General features: G+C 47.0%; 1 protein-coding gene across 2 annotated transcripts in view; it reads right to left on the bottom strand.

Annotated features, from left to right (window-relative positions):
- The window catches only part of LOC111147462 (5'-nucleotidase ecto), a 46,782-nt gene that overhangs the window by 7,752 nt on the left and 16,368 nt on the right, over positions 1 to 22,662 (bottom strand). For both annotated transcript variants that reach the window (XM_022503491.1, XM_022503492.1), the window contains exons 2-4: positions 19,652 to 19,874; positions 16,799 to 16,987; positions 974 to 1,171 (exon numbers count right to left, since the gene is read on the bottom strand). In XM_022503491.1, coding sequence (XP_022359199.1) covers positions 974 to 1,171; positions 16,799 to 16,987; positions 19,652 to 19,874 — 610 coding nt within the window. The remainder of the gene's footprint in view (positions 1 to 973; positions 1,172 to 16,798; positions 16,988 to 19,651; positions 19,875 to 22,662) is intronic.

The raw sequence follows: 22,662 nt of genomic DNA, 5'->3' as shown, positions 1-22,662 counted from the left end.
TACATGCACACATGCCTGGGTAGGGGGAGAAGGATGGGAGGGAGACAGAGGGAGAGGATCTCCAGTAGACTCCTTGTTGAGCACAGAGCCCTACTCGGGCTCAGCATGGGGCTCGACATCAGGACCGCCGGATCATGACCTGAGCCGAAACCAAGAATCAGACACTCAACCACCTGAGCCAGCCAGGAGCTCCAGATGCACTGACTAGCTTAACATCAACTCATCACACCTGCACGAGCCCGTGGGCCCACCTAGGATAATGTTAGTGGTGGTGGCATGGGAGGGCTGGGGGGAGGATAAAAAGCGTCCAGTGCAGGTATAAAGGGCCTGCTGAGGTTCTGCGGTCTGTGTGGTCCCAGCCTCTCCTTCTGGCTCTTGAGAGGTCTGTGTTGTGACTACAGGCTCTGCAGGGCACCCTCCTCCCCTCCCTGATCACCGTAAGCAGTGAAAAGCAGGTGACAGTGGCATAGGGGTGTGGTCACATATACTATGTGCAAAAGAAGGACATAAGATGTATTTTAATCTGAGTCCCAGACAAAAAAGAAAGACATTCCCTCCTCCGATAAAGAAAGAAACTGAAGCCCATCAAGACTGGGCAACTTGCCACAGGCATGCTCCTCCTGGTGGTGGGACACTGGTGTTGGAGCCCCGCTCCACACAGTGTGAACCCCTTTGCTTCCATGAGCTGCCCTCCTCTGGACACAAGGTGAGAGTGGCTTTCCCATGCCTGGGTGAAGCTTGAAAAGGGACAGAAAGCAGGGACACGGTATCTGATGCTGAGAGGACTTGGGGAAGCAAATGGGATTTGGGGCATTTGGGTGTGTTTTCTATCTCCTGTCCATGAAGAGGGCAAACTTAAGGGAGAACTCAATCCCACAAAGGTACCAGAGTCTTGTCCTGAAACATTAACCACACAACAAGTCCAGCCATCTAATTTTTGGATTGGTGGAACCCTCCCTTGAGTTTCACATACCTTCGAGAATGCTGCTGTTGAGAAGAATGGGATTTCCATGGGAAGCAACGACATTTCCTTTTTCATCAAACTCAACCTTCAAATAGCCTAGGTACTTGCCGAAAGCATAGGCCTGGACCACAGGAACCTTCCGCCCATCGTCGGACGTGACTATGAATGGGTACTTCCCAGCCGGCACCTCTCTGGAAGGTGGTGTGCCTAAAAGAGAAGAGCCGAAGCTGATCAAGTCCGCCCTTGTACACGGCTGGCTGCGGGTCCGCAGGCCACTGGGCAGATGACAAGGAATTCTGAATGGAGGATTTGCTAGCCGCTGCCTTACGGAGCTGGTCTTTTAGAGGCATGCTGGGGCATCTGTCCCTGTTTCCAAAGGCCCTCTGGCACATGAATCCTTCCACTCTCAACTCAGCAGGAAGCTCTTCCCAAGTCCATGGTCCCGTGCCTGGTGCAGCAGCAGACACCACGAGGCAGTCCTGCTCGGACTCTCCTACCTCCAGCCAGACCTGGGCTCCGTTCCCAGCAGCCGGGGAGACCAGCCCAGCCACATCACTTCCCTGCATTTCAGTTTCCTCACCTGTAGAATGGGTGAAATAACAATTCCGATTTCACAGGGCCATTGAGTTGTTTAAATGTCTGAACTTCCTAGCATAGCACTTGGCACAGAGTAGAAAACAAAGACATCTTTCTTTCCCTTATGAGGGGATGGCCACCTCAGAAACCCTATACTCCCGATCTAGAGCTCAGAGTCCTTACTGGAGAATGGGCAGAAGTGACAAAGCCGGTCCTCAGGTTTTGCTGCTAAAATCTATATCCTTCTGGTGCCTTTTGCAAGAGACTCGTTCGCTGGCAGCCAACTAACGTGCACACTGCTCACCTAGCCAGACCTCACACGGGCCAGGCTCTGCTGCCCTCTGTCTCAGAAGTTCTCCCGGGGACAGCCTGGGGGCTACCCCACCACCTGAAGCCTGAAGGGCTCTCCGCACTACTGCCTCCTGAACACGTACTTGCACACAGGTGGAGGGACCAGTCGCATGGAGCAGGGGCCCTGGCCCCTAGTCACGTGCCATGCTTCAGTTCTGTAACTGTGAACCTCCTCCGGGCACACCTTACCACAGCGACAAGGACCTGCTTTGGCTGTTTTGAATCAGAGACTATAGAAGAGATACCCTTAAACCCACTACTTTTCTACCACTCCCCCCCTCCCGACAACCTGGGCCAGTCCTTCCTATTAGGTGTTTACAGAGGGCCCAGGAATCTTCAGCACATGTTGGCTACTCACGTGGGCCAGTTATAAGAGTTGGCCCCTAGACCTCATTCCATCTTCTAAGCATCTCCTGAGGCAGGTTCTATTATTGTCCCCACTTTACGTTGTCACAGGCAACGTGCCCAAGGTCACACTGGTACGTGTGTTATGTGCAGTATGTCTGGCATGTGAAGGAGAGTATACAGAAAAGCAGGGCTGTGAGGCACGGGACCTTATGTTCTCTCCACTACCCAACACAACCTACTGCTGCTAGTCTCAAAGCGCCCACGAGAAATGGTGGCCAAAGGCCCCTTACTAAATCGAATGTGAGCCCAGAGGATACACAGGCTGCTTCTGGGCTTCTCCTTTCACCTAAGACAAGCTAGGCTGGATACAACAAAAAACCTGCTCCTTCCCCGCTCTTATGCCAAGAGCAGCCCCCATTCCAGCTCAAGACCCATGGAGCAGAAGTGTAGCAAATACCAGCCCCTCACATGCAGGAAACAGCTGGTGCCAACCTTAATTTCTCATTTTCTTCCTCCCTCTGGAAAAAAAAAAAAAGAAAAAAGGCAAGAATTTTGGAATTTCACTTTTACGAAGGCACCTGACTTGCAACCCAGTGTGGGGCTTGTCCCAGTGGAGTGTCCAGCCTCACAGGTGACTCGCAGACTTTGGCTCTAACAGCTGCAGATGATCTCATGCATCGCAGGGTAGCAGGGAAGGTTAACACGGTCATCGTCCTCATTCTACTCTGTGCCGGAGCCTGGACCAGGGGGTGTGGCAGGCCTCTCTCACCTCACCTGGGTAAGGTGAGGGACAGTGGTTCCTCCTCTGAGCCCAGAGATACAGGTGTCAATTGGGAGGTGCAGTTCCCAAAATGTCCACAAGGTGGCGGAACCCCAACATCTCCCCCTCCCCCGCAGTCTGGGAGGAAAAGGCACTAAATGAGTTTCAGAAAGGACTGGTAGTTTCCTGGAAACTCTAGAGAAAGGCAAGCCTGACCTTTTTTTAGCCTTTGTTATTCTATCTCACTCACATAGACATAACAAAACTTAAAATGAATTTTACAGGATTTCAACAATAGGGTCAAATGCCTCATCCTTCTGAAAGGCCTTGAGGTTCCTTTTGTTAGAACCTAACACATGTCATCTGCTTCTTAAAGGGACTTAATCAGGAACAAGGAGGATGCTTCCCAGTGGCTGAGGCAGTAGCCAGTCCGTTTTGGCTCTCTGCTCCCCTCAACTTGGCAAGCTCAAAACACCAAAGGCAGAGAAAGCAACCCAAGGCTCCACATTTTCCGTAGCATCCTATTCAGCCAAAGACACTCATGCCCCAAATATTTCCACACAGAGCCACTCATCTGCCTTTAAAAAACCAACTTTTCATCTTGGCAGGAAAGTCACCAGAACTTGATTTCAGCCATGTAGCAAGTAAATAATCTGGGAACCAAAGGTGCAGAAGCCGTGGGACTGTGAGCTGACATTTAGACTTGGTAAATGGGACATTTCCCAGCACAGTGCAAATGCCTGACAGAACCATCAGGGCCCTGCCCTGGGAGACTTGGCCACAGCAGCTCCTTGGGAATGTGACAGTTCCAAGTACAGGCCTGGACAGCCGCCCACAGTAGCCAGAAGGGGCCAAGACACTGGGTCACGTGGTGGCAGAGGTGCCAAGGAGGAAGCCTTTGAGATGGTTTCCAGTTGGCTGAATGAATTACAGAAAGTTTCAAGGCAGTTCTCACCACAGTTGTAATGTATGGGGGAACCAGTTTAAGAAATTCCATGCTTCCTGTGTGGTACCTCTACGCAACGAAATATGAGTCAGCCCGAAAAAGGTTGGCATCTTGCCATTTTCAACAACATGGATGGGCCTAGAGGGTATTGTGCTAAGTGAAATAAGTCAGACTGAGAAAGACAAATACCAGATGATTTCAGTCTCATGTAGAATCTAAAAAACACAAAACAAATGAATTAAAAAGCAGAATCAGACCTATAAATACAGGGAACAAACTGGTGGTTGCTAGAAGGAAGGTGGTGGGGGGATGGGCAAAATGAGTGAAGGAGAATGAGAGATGCAGGCTTCCAGTTACGGAATGAATAAGTCACGGGAATAAAAGGCACAGCAAAGGGAATACAGTCAATGGTATTGTAATGGTGTTGTATGGTGTCAGATGGGGTCTACACCTGTGGGGAGCACAGCACAACATAGAGATGCCGAATCCCTATGTTGTACACCTGAAACTAATGTAACTGTTAGGGCTAATTTAATGTTAAAACCTGTTTAACCATTAGGGCCTGCTTAGCCAGAGCAACTCCATATTGCCTAGGTAGCCATATTGTTGTTTACATCCATGGACTTCATTCTGGGAATAAACGCCCCTGTAGTTCCTGGTATGGTTCCGGGTATCGATTCTGGGAGTAAACGCCTTGACAATAGAAGTCACGTACCTTGGGTCTGCGGTTATGCCCTATAAAACCAGCCTGTGAGATCGGGAGGGGGTCGCTCTCTTCGGAGGCGGCCCTGGCCACTCAGTCTGACTTCTAATGCTTGGCATAGAATAAAGCTTCACATAACTTTCACTTTGTCTCAGTCTCGTTCCTTTGATAACGGACCCCAATAGTAACATGGTGTGTCAAGTATACTCAGATTAAAAGAACTTCCATACTTCCTATGAAAGGACTGGATAAAAATAATCAGTCATTAGTATATTTCATGTGATTGCTTCTAAGGGACTTGGGTCTCTTTTACTTAGAAACTGCCTACTTTTCTACATCTCCTTAGGGAAACCACACTCCTGGTCAGCATCATCTCTTGCCTGGGTTACTGCAAAGGCCTCCTAATTGGTCTATATGCTTCTTCTTTGCCTCATTCTAATCCCATGTCCACACAGCAGGACATTCTAGAATTTACATTTACATTTAGAATTTACATTCTAAAATGTAAATATGACCATGTACTCCCTGATTTAAAAGCTCTCCTACTGGGGCGCCTGGGTGGCTTAGTTGTTAAGCGTCTGCCTTCGGCTTGGGTCATGATCCCAGGGTCCTGGAATCGAGCCCCGCATCAGGTTCTCTGCTCGGCGGGAAGCCTGCTTCTGCCTCTCCCACTCCCCCTGCTTGTGTTTCCTCTCTCGCTGTGTCTCTCTCTCTGTCAAATAAATAAATAAAATCTTAAAAAAAAAAATAAAAAAAAAAGTTCTCCTACTGTCTTAGGAGAAACGTGAGCATCATAACCTAAATGATGGGGCCCTTTCTTGTCTTGCCGGCTTCCTCTAGACCATCTGCCCTGCACGGCAGCGGCAACGATCCTAGCTTCTCCCCTTCCTGGGCCACACCCACCGAAGCTTCGAGTATAGGGTGTGACCTGGAGCCAAAGGCCAACATGCATGCTCGTTCTGTCACTCCGCTTCAGCTCAGCCATCTCTAAAATGGAGAAGATACTGACCTAGAGGCTTGCTGGGAGGACTGCAGAAGTTAACGCAGCCAGGCGAGCGGACTCAGGTCAATACAGATGAGTGATCACTGTTGACAGGTTAGCTCCTGGATGTCTTTCTGATCTTAGCCCAAACGTCAGCTTTTTAGGAGAAGGCTATGTGCTGATCTCCAGTCTTGGTCAGGTCTTCCTATATATGTTCTCCGAACATTGGACTTCTCCATTCACAGCATGCTTTGTAAATACATATGATAGGACTGATTGATTTGCATACTGAGAAAAATTGGATGAGGGTCAGTACCCCTTTTAAGACCAGTTCCAGGAGGTCAGAGGCTGCTATGTCTCCAGAGTTTGCTAGCACAGAGAAGGCACTCAATGAGTGTTTGTTGAATGACTAAGCTTGAGCCATTTAGCCAGTGCTTTTCCAGGGACCTGACAAGATTTCTATACTCTCCCTGTAGTGAAATCCGTATGTAAAGGGAGCAATGCCTGTGTGCCCCCCTCCTGCCCCCAAATTCCCCGCTCAATTCAATTTTCTTAACTAATGAGCTGAGAGCTGAGTGGAGATTTGTAAAGCAGAATTCAGGCTAGGAGTCAAGAGAATGGATTTTGGTTTCATGACCTTGAGAGACATTTAGCCCCTAAGGCCTACAGTTATTTCCTAAATTTGTAAAACAAGAGATCTGACTAGTGGTTTGACCCAAAAGTTGTTTAACCTTTTTCTTTTTTTTTTTTTTTTTTTAAGTAAGCAACGGAGAACTTGTGCACGCAGGAAATCAGGTGGCGACGTGAGCCGTGCAGCAGACCGCTCAGGTTGTGCAGGCATTGGTGGCCCTGGGGCCAGATTCTGGCCAGAGTTCTCTTCAGGTCACAGGGTGGACACCACTGGCCGCTGGGCCCCCAGCTCCCAGCCAGCCAGGCTTGCAGCTCTGTGCCCTGCCTCTGCTGCAGAAGCAGCTTCAAGGGTCCAGGACCGAAGGCTCCTCTGGCCTTCCCAGCCAAGAGGTCCTCCACAATCAGAGGGGCAAGTTGCAGTGTCCTCAGCCATCTCCGCACCGGACCACAACATGCTAGCTGTCCTGTTTCCTTAAGGGGACTTAACGGGCCACTGACATTCTCCGTCTCTGGACTCCGTCCCTCTGTTTTGCACAGGCTTCGACTGTTCACATTCTTGCTCTTGGATGTTCAGTGAGGGCTGGGAGGTCTGAAGGAGACGACGAGTCTTGGAGCGGTACCCAGAGTGGGCACAAACCCCTCATGAGGTCCAGGCCAGGCTGTGGGCTTTACCCAGTCCTAAGGGGTTGGAGCAAGTAAGGGAGTCCTGTAGGCGGGGCAAGGGATCACCGCAAATTCATTCCCTCATTCAACAAATATTTACCAAGCGCCAACAGGCACCTGGTGTTCTGGATCTCCATTGCTCTGCAGGGCCAGGCCTAAGGCCTGTGTTGTCTCTTCACAAGGTCAGAAGAGGCTGCTTGATGGAGACAGAGCAGGGGAAGAAGGGATGCCCCAGCCGTCCGCCATCCTCTTCTCTTCACCACAGCATCTAGCCATCCCTATGGCCCCGTACTCTGGTGCTGGGAAGGCACCAGACTTCCCATTCACTTTTTACATTATAGAACAGGGTTTCATATGACAAATTAAAAAAAAAATCATAACACTGTTCTATCATTATGGCCTGTTAAAATGCAGAGTCCACAGGAATGGAATGGGGAGAGACGGTTTTCATCTTAGCATGACCTTCTTGTAGTTCCATGTACTCACAGTGCTCTTTTCAGAAGTAATAACTTTAGGTCTTGAGATTAAAAAAGAGGTATATATGACCATAAATTGATGTATACCTGATAGATTTTTTTAGGAACAGTCAGCATTTAGCTGGAGAAGGCATTCCCAGAGCGGTTATATACAACATGAAATGCTGTGTTTCTGGTTAGTGAGGGCTCCTCACAGCTGATTCTTGCAAATCATTCATGTTACTCACACTTGTAAGCAATCAAGCACGGAGGACACAAATTAAACAAGCTTGTCTCTGGGAACCTGGAGATCATCTGACATGACCAAAGTCTGCTTCCAAATCATGACAAGAGTGTTTGGAAATTCTCTTCCAGATTAGCAGTCACGAATTCAGAACCATAGGTGTTTCTAGGTCTGGGCGAAATGTACGAACTGAGGATAAAACAATTGAGTAAGACACTGCCAGCCTGCTTGGGATAAAGCACCATATTCCTGGTTTTTTATTTTTTAAAGGTAAAAAGGTACATTTGGTCCTTTATGTATGTAGCTCAGATTCTCAAACTGAGTATATACCTCCTTTTAAAAAATTATTTCACAGAAGTATTTACAATAGTTCAAGTTGTTAAAGTAACAAGTTTAGGCCAAGATGGAGTCGCTGGTGTTGAGCCCCACGCCAGCAAACCAACACTTAACTGTGCTCAGCTGTCCCAGAAGAGGCAAGCCAAGGTCAATGAGCCGGTATTTGCCAGCTCAACACAAGTTTCCCAGCCTGCTCCCAAACTTCCCTTTGTTCCCTGGAAGGAAAGAAACCCTGCTGTAACCAATCAGTAAATGCCCCATGTAACTTCCTTGTTCCTGCTTACTCTGATCTATAAGTTTCCCTGGCCTCATATGGCTCTTTGGAGCTCCTTTCTATCTGTTAGATGGGATCCTGCCCGATTCGTGAATCATTCAGTAAGTTGGCTACGGAAGAGTTTCTTTTAACAAAGTTAAGAATAGTTAAGGTTATAGGGCTTAGAGAGGTTTAAACATTTTTTTAAAAAAAGACTATTTATTTATTTGACACAGAGAGAGATATCACAAGTAGGCAGAGAGGCAGGCAGAATGGTAGGGGGAAGCAGGCTCCCCGCTGAGCAGAGAGCCCCGATGTGGGGGCTCCATCCCAGGATCCTGAGATCATGACCTGAGCCAAAGGCAGAGGCGTAACCCACTGAGCCACTCAGGATTCCCTTAACATTTTTTTAAGTAAAACTAGCATGAAAGCCTATTTGCCCAATGGAGAAGAAAAAATTACAGTCCCACCATCCTATGGCAATGATCAATATAGTTTGTGTGAATTAAAAAAAAAAAAAACAAGGGGCACCTGGGTGGCTCAGCCAGTTGAAGCCTCTGCCTTCAGCTCAGGTCATGATCCCAGGGTCCTGGGATCGAGCCCCGCATCGGGCTCTCTGCTCAGCGGGGAGCCTGCTTTCTCCTCTCTCTCTCTGCCTACTTGTGATCTCTGTCTGTCAAATAAATAAAAAATAAAATCTTTAAAAAAAATAAAATAAAAAAAACCAAACAATATATGGGGTGCCTAGGTGCCTCAGTTGGTTAAGTGACTGCCTTCAGCTCAGGTTATGACCCTGGAGTCCTGGAAACAAGTCCTACACCGGGATCCCTGATCCATGGGGAGTCTGCTTCTCCTTGTGACCTTCTCCCTTCTCATGCTCTCTCTCACTGTGTCTCTCTCTCTCAAATAAATAAATAAAATCTTTAAAAAACCCAATATATGTATGTATGGAAAACAATAAGGGGGGAATGGGTGGCAGAATCCATTTTAGGGAGAAAGAATTTTCTGTTTAAACGACTGTGACAGGTCAAGTTTCCAACAGGGTGACAAGGAGAGCAGGTGTACCTTGTGTAGGTACATCTGGCTCCCTGTTCATCTCCTCTCCTCTGTCTGGGACAACAGGCTCCCCGACATGGATGTGGATGGGAGTGGGAGTACAAAGAGAGAGCGATGGTTTGCTTCAAAACAGTGGGAGAATTCCGAGTGTCAGGGGTAGCTGAGGATCCAAGGGGTGGAGAGTGGAGTAATGAAAAGGAGAATACCAACGTGGGACATGGGTGGAGACTGGGAGGTGGGGAGGGCTAAGGAAGAAACGTCAACCAGTGAGGCACGCCCTGTGGAGGCAATGGCAGGGGGGCCTTGAAGAGGGTCCAGTGCAGGTGAGGGGTCGTGCTGTGCTGTGGCCCACTCCCCTGTGATGACTGGCAGACTTGAAGGGAAGCTGTCTTGTGTGGATGGAGTTTGGGGGAGATGAAGAAGAAAGGTCAGTTTCCCATATTTGATACTATACTTCATGGATAGATAAGAATGGTTTGAGAGAGGCAAGGCCATAGGTGACTGAGAATTCAGCAGAAGTAAAAATTAGGATCAAGGAGATGAGGACAAACATAAGATCCCCAAGGAATTATCAGATGGGAGGGGTCAGAAAATATTTTCCAAGTTTCCAATATTTTCCAAGTTTTGCATGATAAAGTGTCTTTTCATTATTAGAGGAGTGACCTCATAAATCAGCTTGAGATTTACAATTCTCAGGTGATTACAGGTGGGATAATTTTTCTAAAGGGGTCTGTTGGAGTCCAGTCCTTTCCACACCCCATGCTGCTTCCTGGTGAGGGTGGAAAAAAGGAGATCTCAGAAGATCAGTAAGAGGCAAAGTTAGGGCAACATGAATTGTAATCCCAGGAGGAGACTTGTACTTTGCAATGGGAATGAGTTTATGATTTCACAACTGTTGGCCATTAGCTTTCCTTATAACTCAACACTGCCAAATGACCTTGACCATGTTGTATGCTCTTTCTTTTTATGTTCTGAGTTTGGACAGTCCCACTTCATCTTGGAACATAGTCTCATGAGATGTGATTAAGACCGATGAGTGTTATGTGGCTGCAAAACTCATTAACCAGAGGGCTCTGGCTTTGCTCCCTGAAGGAGGCTGGTGCTGAGGCTGGGCGGGTATGGCTAGAAGTTGACGGAAAGGTCCTGAGTAAGTGACCACTGGAACAAGCCCTATGCCCCCAAGGACGTGATCTTTGAAACAAGCCTACACGTCTGCTCTCGGGTTGGTTCTCCCAGCCCACTTAATAAACCACAGTCCTCACTGATTCCCAAAGGAAATGGTTCTTTGTTGGATAGGGTTTCTCTGTCCTGTGGATGTGGTAAGAAATGAGCCCATTTTCTTGTTTGAAAACACAAGATTATTTAAACTTCAAGAATGAAAATTAATGGAGATGAACAATGGTTGCAAACAACAATAAAACCTTTCACCCTAATCTCACTGACTCCCATGAAGCAAGGCCGGTCTCTCCCCTCACCTGGCGTCTGGCCGCTGGCTACAGCACGAAGAGCAAGCATTAGCTTTTTCTGCTCTGTCATATTTATAATTACACGGTGAACCCCATTGGTTTTGAGAATGAAATCCTGTGGCCCTTAAAATCATTTAAGGTCTCTAATAAACAAAGTGGTTTGAATTTCATGTTCCACAAATGTGTGTCTATGTCTAGAAGCAATGAAAATAAAGTGTTCAATGAAAAATGGTCAAATAAAGAGATCTTACTTCGAAAGGTGCTCCGTCTGTTAAGAGTCACAACAGTCCCGGGCACCTGCCTTCCAGGTGTCAGTTACAGACATGGCCAAAAATCCCTAGTGGACATGATCAAATCAACAAGAGAGAGATGTGAAGCCTGCTGGTCTGGGATGGAGAGAGGAGCCCAGGAGATGGAGGTTTCCGTAAGGCTGATGGCCAGCTCTCAAAGGAGTATGGGGTGAGAGGCTCTAGGGTAAAGCCAGGAGACCGTGACAAGGAAGGGGGGTTGTGGGGCTCCGGAGAAAGAGCCATCCCAGATGATGACCCACTTTCAGCCTCACATGTGAAGCTGCTGAAATGGAGTGGAGCTGACAGTCACACGTTGAGAGTATCAAGGGACTCTCAAACTTGTGCTTGGGGTCAGCCATCCACATGGAACATTCTGCCGGGACGAAGGCAGGAGCTGGGTCAGAGAGGAAGACCACAAGCTGGGGGAAGCTGGGGAGTGGCTTAGAGACCACTAGATGACAGTGAGAAGGAGAGGCCTGGGTGGTAGAGCCTGAAGGTGGGAGCCTCAGAGAAGTTAGAGGTACTGTGAAGTTCATGGCAGCAACCTAAGGAAGTTATAAGGCGTTGTACAAAAAAAAGTTTGTATTTCCCCAAAGTTTTAAGCAATCAGGCTCTTTGCATGGATGACCTTGTGGGGAACAGTATGTCAGAATGCAGGGGGTCGTAGACTTGGCAGTTCTACCCCTGCTATTCTGCAGATACAGAAACTAATGTCTCCATTCCCCCAAAGCCACAGGTAGCCAGAATGACTGGCACAATCCAAAATTCAATTCAAACAGCAGGAGACAAACAAATAGCACATTGAGTCTGCCTTTGAGGGCTGCATGGGGTATAGAGTCCCCTGGCATACATGCTTCAGCTGGCAACCTGCTCGCACTTTACTACATTCTCCAAAGGCAACACTATGGACCAGTTCATGACTCTAGGATCTTGTTCCTTTAGAGAAAACATGTGGGCACTAGCCCTCATCCCTTGCAACTTGAAGATTCTGTAAGCCTTGTTGGGTGGACCTCCTCTCCCCTTCATTCCAACATGAGAATGGTTAGACAATACTAGGTTATCTCCATGTGCACAATGGTTGTACTCAGAAGAACCTGGAACAATGTTCAACATTTGTGGGGCGGGGGGTGGGCTGGGGGAGCGGTTCATGCACTGTTTCTGTGATGCCTCATTAAAAGTTGAGTTTTTTTTTTTAAATGGTCTAGTTACACTACACCGAAGTTAATTTAATACATGGTAACCAGCATTAAACAAATTAAATAACAGAAAATATAAGGCGTAATCTGGATGTTTTGTGAAATTTTCTTTTAGGTATGTGTGTGTGTGTGTATCTGTGTGTTGGGTTCTATGCATGGCAAGCCATAAAATTCCAAGGGAAGTATTATTATTTTTAAGGATTTTATTTATTTTTGAGAGAGAAAAAGAGAACAAGCAGGGAGAGCAGCAAGCAGAGAGAGAAGCAGACTCCCTGCTGAGCAGGGAGCCCGATGTTGGGCTCCATCCCAGGATCCTGGGATCATAACCAGAGCCAAAGGCAGATGCTTAACTGACTGAACCACCCAGGTGCCTGTGATGACTACTTTTTAAAGTTTTGTGTATTGACAGCAAGAGAGAGAGAGCACAAGCAGGAGGAGTAGGGGAGGGAGAAGGAGAGGAGTGGAAGAGGGAGAGAGAGCAGGGAGCCTGACATGGGGCTCGATTCCAGGACGCTGGGATCATGACCTGAGCCAAAGGCAGATGACTAACAACTGAGTCACCCAGCTGCTTCCCCCAGGATGTATCATTTCAACTACACTCTTTTTTTTTTTTTTTTTAAAGATTTTGTTTATTTATTTGACAGAGAGAGATCACAAGTAGACAGAGAGGCAGGCAGAGAGAGAGGGAAGCAGCCTCCCTGCTGAGCAGAGAACCCAATGTGGGACTTGACCGCAGAACCCTGAGATCATGATCTGAGCCGAAGGCAGCGGCTTAACCCACTGAGCCACCCAGGCAGCCCCTCAACTACACTCTTACTAATGAATCATATTTAACCTCAACTTAATCCCCCAAAAAATTCAGAGGAATTTTTTTTAAGGCTGTGACAATTTATTTAAACAAGCAAATATGCTTCACCTCCTCCTTTGTCCTAGAATTACCTTTAATTGTTAAGTTCATCATCCTTCAAAATGATGAGTATCAAAATTGACTATTTTCATGAGAACAAGTTGATGAGAACAGCAATCTTGCTGAGCAACCATGAAATGTGAGATAAATGCCTAAGACTTTAGGGACAGTGTTCTCAGAGGTGGTAATGATCTACTTCAAGATTTATGTATAAACAAATCTTAATTTTTATCCCCAAATCTTCCTTTCATCCAGTCATTCAACCTTAACTAAACTCATCTACTTAGCAAGAGGCACATAGTGTTTTGCAGGACCTCACTGGCTGGAACAATATGACAGGGACAAAAGCACAGGCTGCAGCATTACTGGGAAGCCAGGCATGGAAGCCGAACCTTTTCGGGCCCAGCGGGGCACACTAATTGACAGTCACACAGCAAGTCTGCAGGGGACCAATGGGTGCTAGAAGAGGTGGGTGGCACTTAAGATGGTGTAGAGGCAAATCAGGAAGAACAGGGGAATGACTTTAGCATTTGAATGGAGAGAGTGGATTCCTTTGATTGTTTATGTACTATTTTGGTCACACTTCATTCAGAGCTGAGTTTTTCAAAATGTGGGGCAGCAACAACAATATGAGGAAATTAATTTAATGGGTGGTAACCGACACCTTAAAAAAATGAAACAGTACAGAACTAGGGGTCACTCTAGGTTCTTTGTGAAAGTTCAGTGTGTGTGTGTGTGTGTGTATGTGTGTATGTGTGAGTGTGTGTGTGTGTGACTCTGCGTGTGTCTGCATGTGAGAGACTGTGTGTGACTCTATATGTGGTGTGACTGTGTGAGACTTGTGTGTTTGTGTGTGTGACTGTGTGTGAATGTGTGTGCGTGGCTGTGTGTGTTTGTGTGTTTGTGTGTGTGACTGAAAGGCTCTGTGTGTGTGACTATATGTGTGTATGACTGTACGTGACTGTGTGTGTGACTGTGACTGTGTGTGTGTGTGTGTGTGTGTGTGTGTGTGCGCGTGCTGGGTCTTCATTTACCATGCCTTTCCTACTCTGAATCAAAGTCAATACAGCCTGAAGCCCCTGCGCCCCAGGACGAAGGGCCTGGAGGCCGACATCTTGCTCCCACAGTGTGCCCCTGGTTTCCGTTTCCGACACCACCTCAGAGAAAAGCTAAAGGCTCCAGGGAAGGGTTTGTCACAGGTCTCAGCCACACAGCTGGGACAAAGCTGGAATAAGGACAGCTCAGGTATGAGGCCCTGTCCTGTGTCGCCTCTCCTCCAGCCATCCATTCCAGACGGGAAGTCATCGTGACCTTTTCTCATGGGGTTGTTTCCATCCTCATTCTGCAGAGCGGGAAATCAGTCAGAGACAGGAGCCCACCGCCAGGCACGGCATGGCCAGCCCGACAGCCTAGTCTCCCTCCATCTTGCCCCACGCCGCCCCATGACTTGCCCCCTGGGGTGGCCCCCACCTGGCGCTCTCAGCACCTCCAGTTGCCCTAGAGTTACTTAGGCGGCTCTCAGACATCTGACTGGAACACCACTCCTGCTAAGAAGTTCCCGTCACTGTCCGTGCCTGTCACTGTCCTGCCACATGTACCTAACGCCCGGAGGGCACAGGCACTGTCCTCGTTGCTGCACAGACAGCTTTTTCCACAAGACAGTGTAAATTTCCTGTGAGGAATGTTAAGGGCCTAACCTGCTGGAGTCTAGTGGGTTAAAAGTTTTTACCCCCTACATGGATTTCACAACCTCTCATGGGCGTCATCCAGTGTGAAATTATTCTCTAGCCTGTGTCTCCCAAGAGGCAAAACACTTACGAGCAGCATGAGGAAAGAGTCAAATATGGGAACACTGGCCTTCTTTAGTAAGGGAAGGCCAGGCTCACCCTGTGAAGGAGTTCACCAGCCTCCCAGTCTCATGGGTCTGTCTGCACCTGGGGGAAGCCTCCACAGCGTTGCTCGCCAGGACACAGATCTCTACAGTTTATAAAGTGTTCTCCCACACATCCGTATACCACCTCATGCCATCTTCACAACATGGGGCCCTTGGAGTGTTCTCATCCCATTCTGAAGCAAAGCTAACGGGATCAGGGAGGGTGAGTAACCTGCTCATGGTGGGTGAGTGACCTGCTCATGGTCTCAGACGTGAATCAGGAAGGAAGACTTTGGACCTAATATTGTTTGTTTCTTTTCTTTTTACAATTTGTGTCTCTCTTTCTGATTGCAAAAGCAACATGTGTTCATTATTTGAAAATACTCAAAAGTGCTAAGAAGAAAGTGAAAATTGCCTCTGTGCTTTTCTTCGTGATAACACCTTTTAACATTTTAAAAAAAGTTTTTAAATTTTACTTATTTATTTGAGAGCGAGAGCGAGAGTAAGCATGAGTTAGGGGAGGGAGAAGCAGGCTCCACACGGAGCAGGGAGTCCTATGTGGGACTCGATCCCAGGACCTTAGGATCATGACCTGAGCTGAAGGCAGTTACTCAGCTGACTGAGCCACCCAGGTGCCCCTCTTTTAACATTGTTGGGTATTTTTTTTTTTTCTCTTTAGGGTATTTTTTATTTTTGCTTTTACAAAAATAGGATCACCTTAGGTAACCCATATAGAGGTGGGCAAAGCAGCAACCTCTTCAAAGACAGGGGTGTTCCCCACCAAAGCCTTCCTTCCCACTGCTGATAAGAGTCAGTTACCAAGAGGCCCTCCTTCTCCTCTTCTTTTCCTTAAAAGTCCCTTCAAAGCTCCATGCAGTAGTGGTGGGGGGACAGGAGGCAGCATGGTAGGAAAAACTCACCAAGACAGACTCAAAAGTTTTGGTACATTATTGGTTCAACATAGAAGGGAAAAAAAGAGGATTTCTAGCTAAAACTGCCTAACATCAAGGAGAAAGAGAGAAGGAGGGAGAGGGGGAGGGAGGGAAAGCACTAGGGGAGGAAGAGAAGGAGAGGAAGGGAGGGGAACGTGCATGATTTCAGGAGCATCGGGGCATAGGGCTTCCAGGGCATTCCTAGTGGTCCTAGTATGAAGAAGAGTTAGGACTTGAGCCCAGAGTTCTGGCTCCTGCTACCTGTGAACCTACAAATCAAGTCAGTCACTTTGATCTGTGGAGGCCTTATTTATATTTTTGTTCCTAAATTTTTTTTTAAGATTTTATTTATTTATTTGGAAGTACAAGTGAGAGAGAGGGGGAAGCAGGCCCCTCCCTGAGCAGGGCACCACAGGCGGGGCTCGATCCCAGGACCCTGTGATCATGACCTGAGCCGAAGGCAGAGGCTTAACCAACTGAGCCACCCAGGTGCCCCTATACTTAAAATTTTTTTATACGACATGTTACTTTTTGATATAAACTTTTGCCTCGGGCTCAGTAATCTTATTTTATAGTGTATTTTACACATGTATTTATAATATACATAAATAAATGGAATTGACATAATCATGAAACCAATAAATTAATATTAAAGACATTAATAATATTAAAGACATTAAAAATGTCTCTGAATAAGATTTACTCATTACTATGTATGTATATTCCATATATATCACATTTTACAAAATATATGTAATATATATTATGCATTAAATAGGAGTAAAAATAATAACAGTTACAAACGCAACGAGATAAAAGTTAGTTATCTAGACACCCTGGCCAGTATAATCCTTTTGAAACAATTACCTGTATAAAGAAATGTGTTGGAGTGTCCTCCTACCACGATGTCCACGCCCTTCACTTTTTGAGCAATGAGTTTATCCATTTCAAAACCAGAGTGTCCCAGTGCAATAATTTTGTTCACATTTAGAGTTTTTAGCTTATCGACTTCAGGCTGCAATGCAGCGATTTCATCTTCAAATACTAAATTCCTTCCTAAGGAACAAAATAAGCAAAATGGACATTTATTAATAATTTTTATTATATTATTACACATACTAACACATAGAGCAAAAATACTTTTTTCTACTAAAGCTCTTACATTACTAAAACCAAAACATATTTATAAATTAAATATAAAATCCCTAGATAGCCAATAAAAATTCACATCAATTTCCTTAGTACGTTCACTTGACATTGCCTTAAATTAAGGTTGTGAATGATATACTATGCTGCTCTAATGTAATCTCATGCTATGAGGAGGCTTCAGACCTGGAAACCTATCTATTCTTTAAAAATGTGTGTTTAATACCAGACGTCTCTTAGTCATAAGATTTTCTGACCAAGATGTGGCTTGTATACATCTTGACTTGATCCAGTTCGCTGGGTGTGGCTCAGAACGGCATTTATATCCAGCAAGCAAATTCATTCACAAAAGACAAAGGTTTTTCATTATTGAAAATACTCCTAAGAATTGTGTCACAGGCCCTAATAACAACTCTGGAAGATTAATTCCAGCTTTCGCTGACAGGAGGCTACTTTAAAAATTACACAGATCCCCAAGGAAAGTGCTTTGTAAGAAAACACTCATATTTAAGTCTTAGTTTTGGTGTTTTTGTTAAAGTGATCTCTTCTAACTTATGTTACTTGACTCTGCATTGTAAATTAAAATACAAAGATTCTTTTTGCTAAAAAGGTGTTCTTCTATTCTGACTTTCATTATGCCAAGGCAGAATGTGCCTGAGCACATGAATGCGTAGTATGATATGTAAGTCAAGTCATTATGTTACTCGTACACCTTACACTTAGTGTGGTTGTATCACAATAAAACCAAGGGGGGTGGAAATCCAGATGAGTCCATCGAAGGCTTTGTTTGCCAGTTCAGGATAATCAGTCTTCCAACTTAAACTCTGTTGGCAACGAGTCCCTGAGCGTCAATGCCAACACACCCGTTGACACTGTGCCTTGTTCATCAGGTTAGGCCGACATGAGCATGCCCTTGAGCTCTGCGTTAGAGAAGGTCTCAGCCAGACACTGCTGGCATGGGGAGCGTGCATCTTCTTCCCTGCTTACTCCCACTTGTAGTGGTAGCAGAAAACCAAACCCCGGGGACAAGGCTGCTGGACGTGACTGGCGGACCCCTGGCCCAGTGCCATGCTGGGCTGGCCATGCTGTCCCCAGCTCACTGGCGACACTGTCTGCCGTGAAAACATTAAGAATGACCCACTTCTTGCTGACGACTCCAGGAAGTCCGGAGCTCACTGCTTACCCCACAGAGCCCTGTTACCTTCTCCGTGAGAAGATACATGTTATCTTCTCCCTGAGCCTCCCTTTAAGTTGACAAGGTGCGCTCGTCCCCTGCCCCACTTGCTGTTCCCCCTACTGCCTAGCACTTACCACCTTCTGATGCCCCAAATATTCTACTCATTTATTTGCCCACTAAACCTGTGAACTGCAGCAGGCAGGGTTTTTTTACTTATTTATTTTTTCTGGGGGGGCAGCATCTCTGGTGCCTAGAACAGTTGCCTACACATAGGTACTCAGAGGGAAGAAGGAATGAATGAATGGATATTGAGGCGTCAGACAATGCTACCATCCATCCTCTGCTTTCGTCTGACTGGCAACAAGAAGGAAAACATTCAGGGAAATGCCTCGGAGGACAAAGAAATATATCCTCCTAACACGCTGGGAGCCTCTGGCGGATCAGTCATCACACAGACAAGAAAGGATGGGATCTACTGCAGGATATCTTGAAGGGTTGCAGGAATTTCTAGCTAAGATAAATGAACTGTGCTATCATGCCTGTGGCACCCGGGCCACCAGGACTGGAGGGACGGGGCTGGATTGGGGCCCAGAGAGCTGTAGGAAGAATGCATGTGCTGGGCCTGTGGTCTTGGTAGAAGCAAGTGTCCCCAGAAACACTGCTCCGCCCCTCCCCAGCACCGGCATCTGTCCCTACACCATCCAGCCTTCCTCTCCTGGGAGCTGAGGGGAGGGCATCACCCCTTCAGATATGTAAGCCCAGTCTTTAAGGGCTAATCCGGGCTGCTCTCAGAGTCCTAGCAAAGGGGGGCTGATTTCTGGATATATATACATATATATACATATATACATATATATATATATATATACACACACACACACACACCATAGGGTCTTTCAAGGATATGTATTCCTCAGAAAGCCAGATATAACAAAGTCATTAGAAAGAAGAGATAAATCATGAAAAGGGACAAAGGACAGCTAACATATAATGATCATACTAGAAAAGGAAATACAAGGTAAGTTGAGATAAAACCCTAGCTCTGGGCTCTCTGATCCCACAGGAAAAAGGGCCATGAGTTATGTTTCATTCTCCAGCAAATGACTGTGTAATGTTAACACTGGGTGTGAACAGCTTTCTTGCACAATTTTGAATGCACTGCATTAAACAAAGATACTGTCAGCAATGTTCGCTGAACGAAAGAGCAATGTCTTTAAGAAGTGATTTAGAATAACGTGGAGGCCACCAGACTGCTTTCATCAATGTTGTCCTAAGGACACTGCTCACCCAACAGCCCATGTTATTCCTGCCTTTACCCATGGCCCATAAAAATCATTCCAAGCTCTGATTTAATACATCTAGTTGCAACCAGTGAGTGCTATAAAATTAGAAAATACCTGGATTGGAGAGAACAGGGGTTTCTTTTGAAGTATATCCAACAATCCCCACGACTTCATCACCAACAGGAAGAATTTTATATGGCGAATATAGTCCTGATATTTGAGATGCTAGCGGCCCCTTTGCTTTAATATTTGCACTCAGAATTGGAAATTTGGCTTCTTTGAGGAGTGGATCAATCAGTCCTTCTACGCCATTATCAAATTCATGATTTCCCAGTGCCTAGTAGAAAGGGAAAAGAGAACAAGAATTAGGTACACTGGAATTTTTAACAAAAACATACTGTAAAGAATAGGGCATCAGCTCAGTGGCTCCCAAACTTGATGGGGTTCTAGGAGCTGACCACATGACCTCTGTCATCCTCATGCCCAGAGATTTTACTCAGGGCCCCTGCGGTTGGGCCCGTAGACACACAGAGCATCAGGAGCATTTGGGAATTGCTTCCCAGGTCCCGCACCACCTACCGAAGGTGGCGTCGATGCCTGGAGGGGTCGCCTAGAAAGCTGGTTACACATCCACCGTCCTGCCATCCCCAGGTCTGGGGAAAGTTTGAGAATCTCATTTCCTAAGCTCTGCCCAGCCTTTCCACATTCTGTTTTCTCTCATAAACCCACATTTCAATCTGCCCACCCAACCCTTCCGACGGCCCATCTGCTGGGAGAACCATTAACATCAATAGGAGTTTAGCAAAAGGCGACTGCAAATGTATTGTCACTAGACCAGAGCCTCTCCTCGTCTTGTCCCTGCCTCTCCTTGGTCATTCCTCCCTTATGTTCCCACAACTCTTTCTTCCCAAGACTCTGTGGTCCTCTAATTCTTTGTAGAAAATGAAGATCCCCAAAGGCCAACAGGAGATGGCTTTCTCCACATTATATAGGGTGGCACGGGTCTCCTTCTTCAGGCAGCTCTGGGCCGCCCTGGGTTTCATTCCCAGCAATTCCACATCCTAGGAAGATCAGGATGGTACAGTGTTGTGGGCCCACTCTGAGCACAGGGCTTGGTGGGGGGTTGGCATGATTTAAAGGTGCCCTTGCTTCCCACTTCCTTTGCTCTCTCCCAGTCCACCCTGCTCCAGGAGTGGCTACTGGGTCCAAAACACTGCTTTGACATCTGGCAGATTCCCCCAGAGTAATACTCAAAAAACACAGCATTCCGGCGACCTCCCCTGAAAAACCTCCATCCCTTTCTCTCTTGGCCTCCTAGCAACAGCTTATCTCCCCCAGGCACCTGCTAACCTGCTTTGGCAGGCTGTTCGCTAACTTAGTGCTGAAACCAGTGAGTCTCAAACTTACTAAAAATAACACCTGATTCTGTTTTCACATCTGGGAGCAGACCTGGAAGTGCTGGCTGGGGACCCATCAACTGAGATTAGGGCCCTCCTGGATTCTCTCATGGGCCCCACTCCCTTCCTAGCATGTTCTACACCCTGCACGTGCAGCCTGTTTGTGGGGGCCTTGCCAGACTGTGTGCTCCCTGAGCCCCCGGGTCCCGCTGCCTCCACCCTGCTGAGGGCTACGGCCCCTCCCCCACCACGCAGGCACCCCGCAGGCATCTGTGCCCCAAAGAATAGTGCGTCTCATGTCCTCATGCGTATCTTTATACACACAAAGCAACACGATGTCTTCACCTTCATACTTGTCTCCCTGATGAAACACAGAATGTGTGAATTCGCCTCTTCCCCCACCCTCTGAGTGTCCCCTCATTTTTACTTCTTCCTCTGAACTAATGACTTCTCTCTTAAAGGCCCACCTAAGTCTTAAAGGGTCTCCTGGTCTTGGGTAATTGTCTTTCTATCTTCTCTTTAGAACATCATGCTTTCTTCCTGTGGCGAAATCGGTCTCCCTTATGAGATCAGAATGAACTACCTTGCAGAACCGTGGAGTCTTAAAAAGTGCATATTTCTCTCATTCTTCAGGGACGATTATCCAATGGGTCAGCCACCTTGCCGTTTTTCACAGCATTATGCTGCTGGCACTCTGCAACCCCTGGAGTTACCTATTTAATTTCCTTGTGACTTGTTTGGCATCCCTTCCCCTGGCTTGAGCTAACACCCTGGAAGTGCTGATGGGGGTTCTCTTTTCCTGTCTCAGTGGGGAGAGGAGCCCTGCTCTGGGTGCTCACAACTGAGCACATATCGGCTGAATGACCCCCTTCACATCCACATCTCCCACTCGGAAGTGAACATCTGCAGTCCTGACTTTCCTCCTGACCAATGGTCATGTGGACGCTTCCCTACAAGGATTCCACAAGCAACCACATTTACCATGCTCAAAAGCCCCTTCCTCCGGGATCTGCCATTTTGGCCCAAGGTGCCACCATATACCCAGTCAAGGAAGCCAGATACTCCAGAGCAGCTGAATGCCTACTCGCTAGCTCTCCCTCATCCCCCACCAGCATTCCACCTTTGCCTAAATGTGTTGTTCCATCCACCCCCCGCGTGCATTCCTCTCCCGTTCCCTCCTGGACCGCTGCCACAGCCTCCTCACTGGCATTCAGCTAGCACCATTCGCTTCTCTAAACATTCAACATAGTGCTGCCACAAAAATCTTTCTAAAGTGGAAAGTTTATCTTACCAATCTCTACTGTAAGGTCCTACAGCAACTCTCCACTGCTCGTGGGATAAAATTCAACATCCTGGGGCGCCTGTTGAATGGGTGGCTCAGTGGGTTAAAGCCTCTGCCTTCGGCTCAGGTCATGATCTCAGGGTCCTGGGGTCAAGCCCCGCATCGGGCTCTCTGCTCAGCGGGGAACCTGCTTCCCTTCCTCTCTCTCTGCCTGCCTTTGTGCCTACTTGTGATCTCTGTCTGTCAAATAAATAAATAAAATTAAAAAAAAAATTCAACATCCTGAGCTTCCTGAGCCATAAGGCTCTTAGAGATCTGGTCTTGCCTTCCTCTCCAGCCTTATTTCTGACTAAAGCCTGACTTTAGTCTGCTAAAGTATGAGACAACCAGGCAGGGCTGTCTCCACCAATCATGAGCTCGACCGGACTACACTTATAAACCACAGC

The sequence above is a fragment of the Enhydra lutris genome, unplaced genomic scaffold (genome assembly GCF_002288905.1).
Source record: "Enhydra lutris kenyoni isolate GAN:26980312 unplaced genomic scaffold, ASM228890v2 scaffoldscaffold17, whole genome shotgun sequence".
Lineage (NCBI taxonomy): Eukaryota > Metazoa > Chordata > Mammalia > Carnivora > Mustelidae > Enhydra > Enhydra lutris.
Note: the sequence above shows the minus strand (reverse complement) of the source record. Positions and strands in the feature narration are given on the sequence as shown.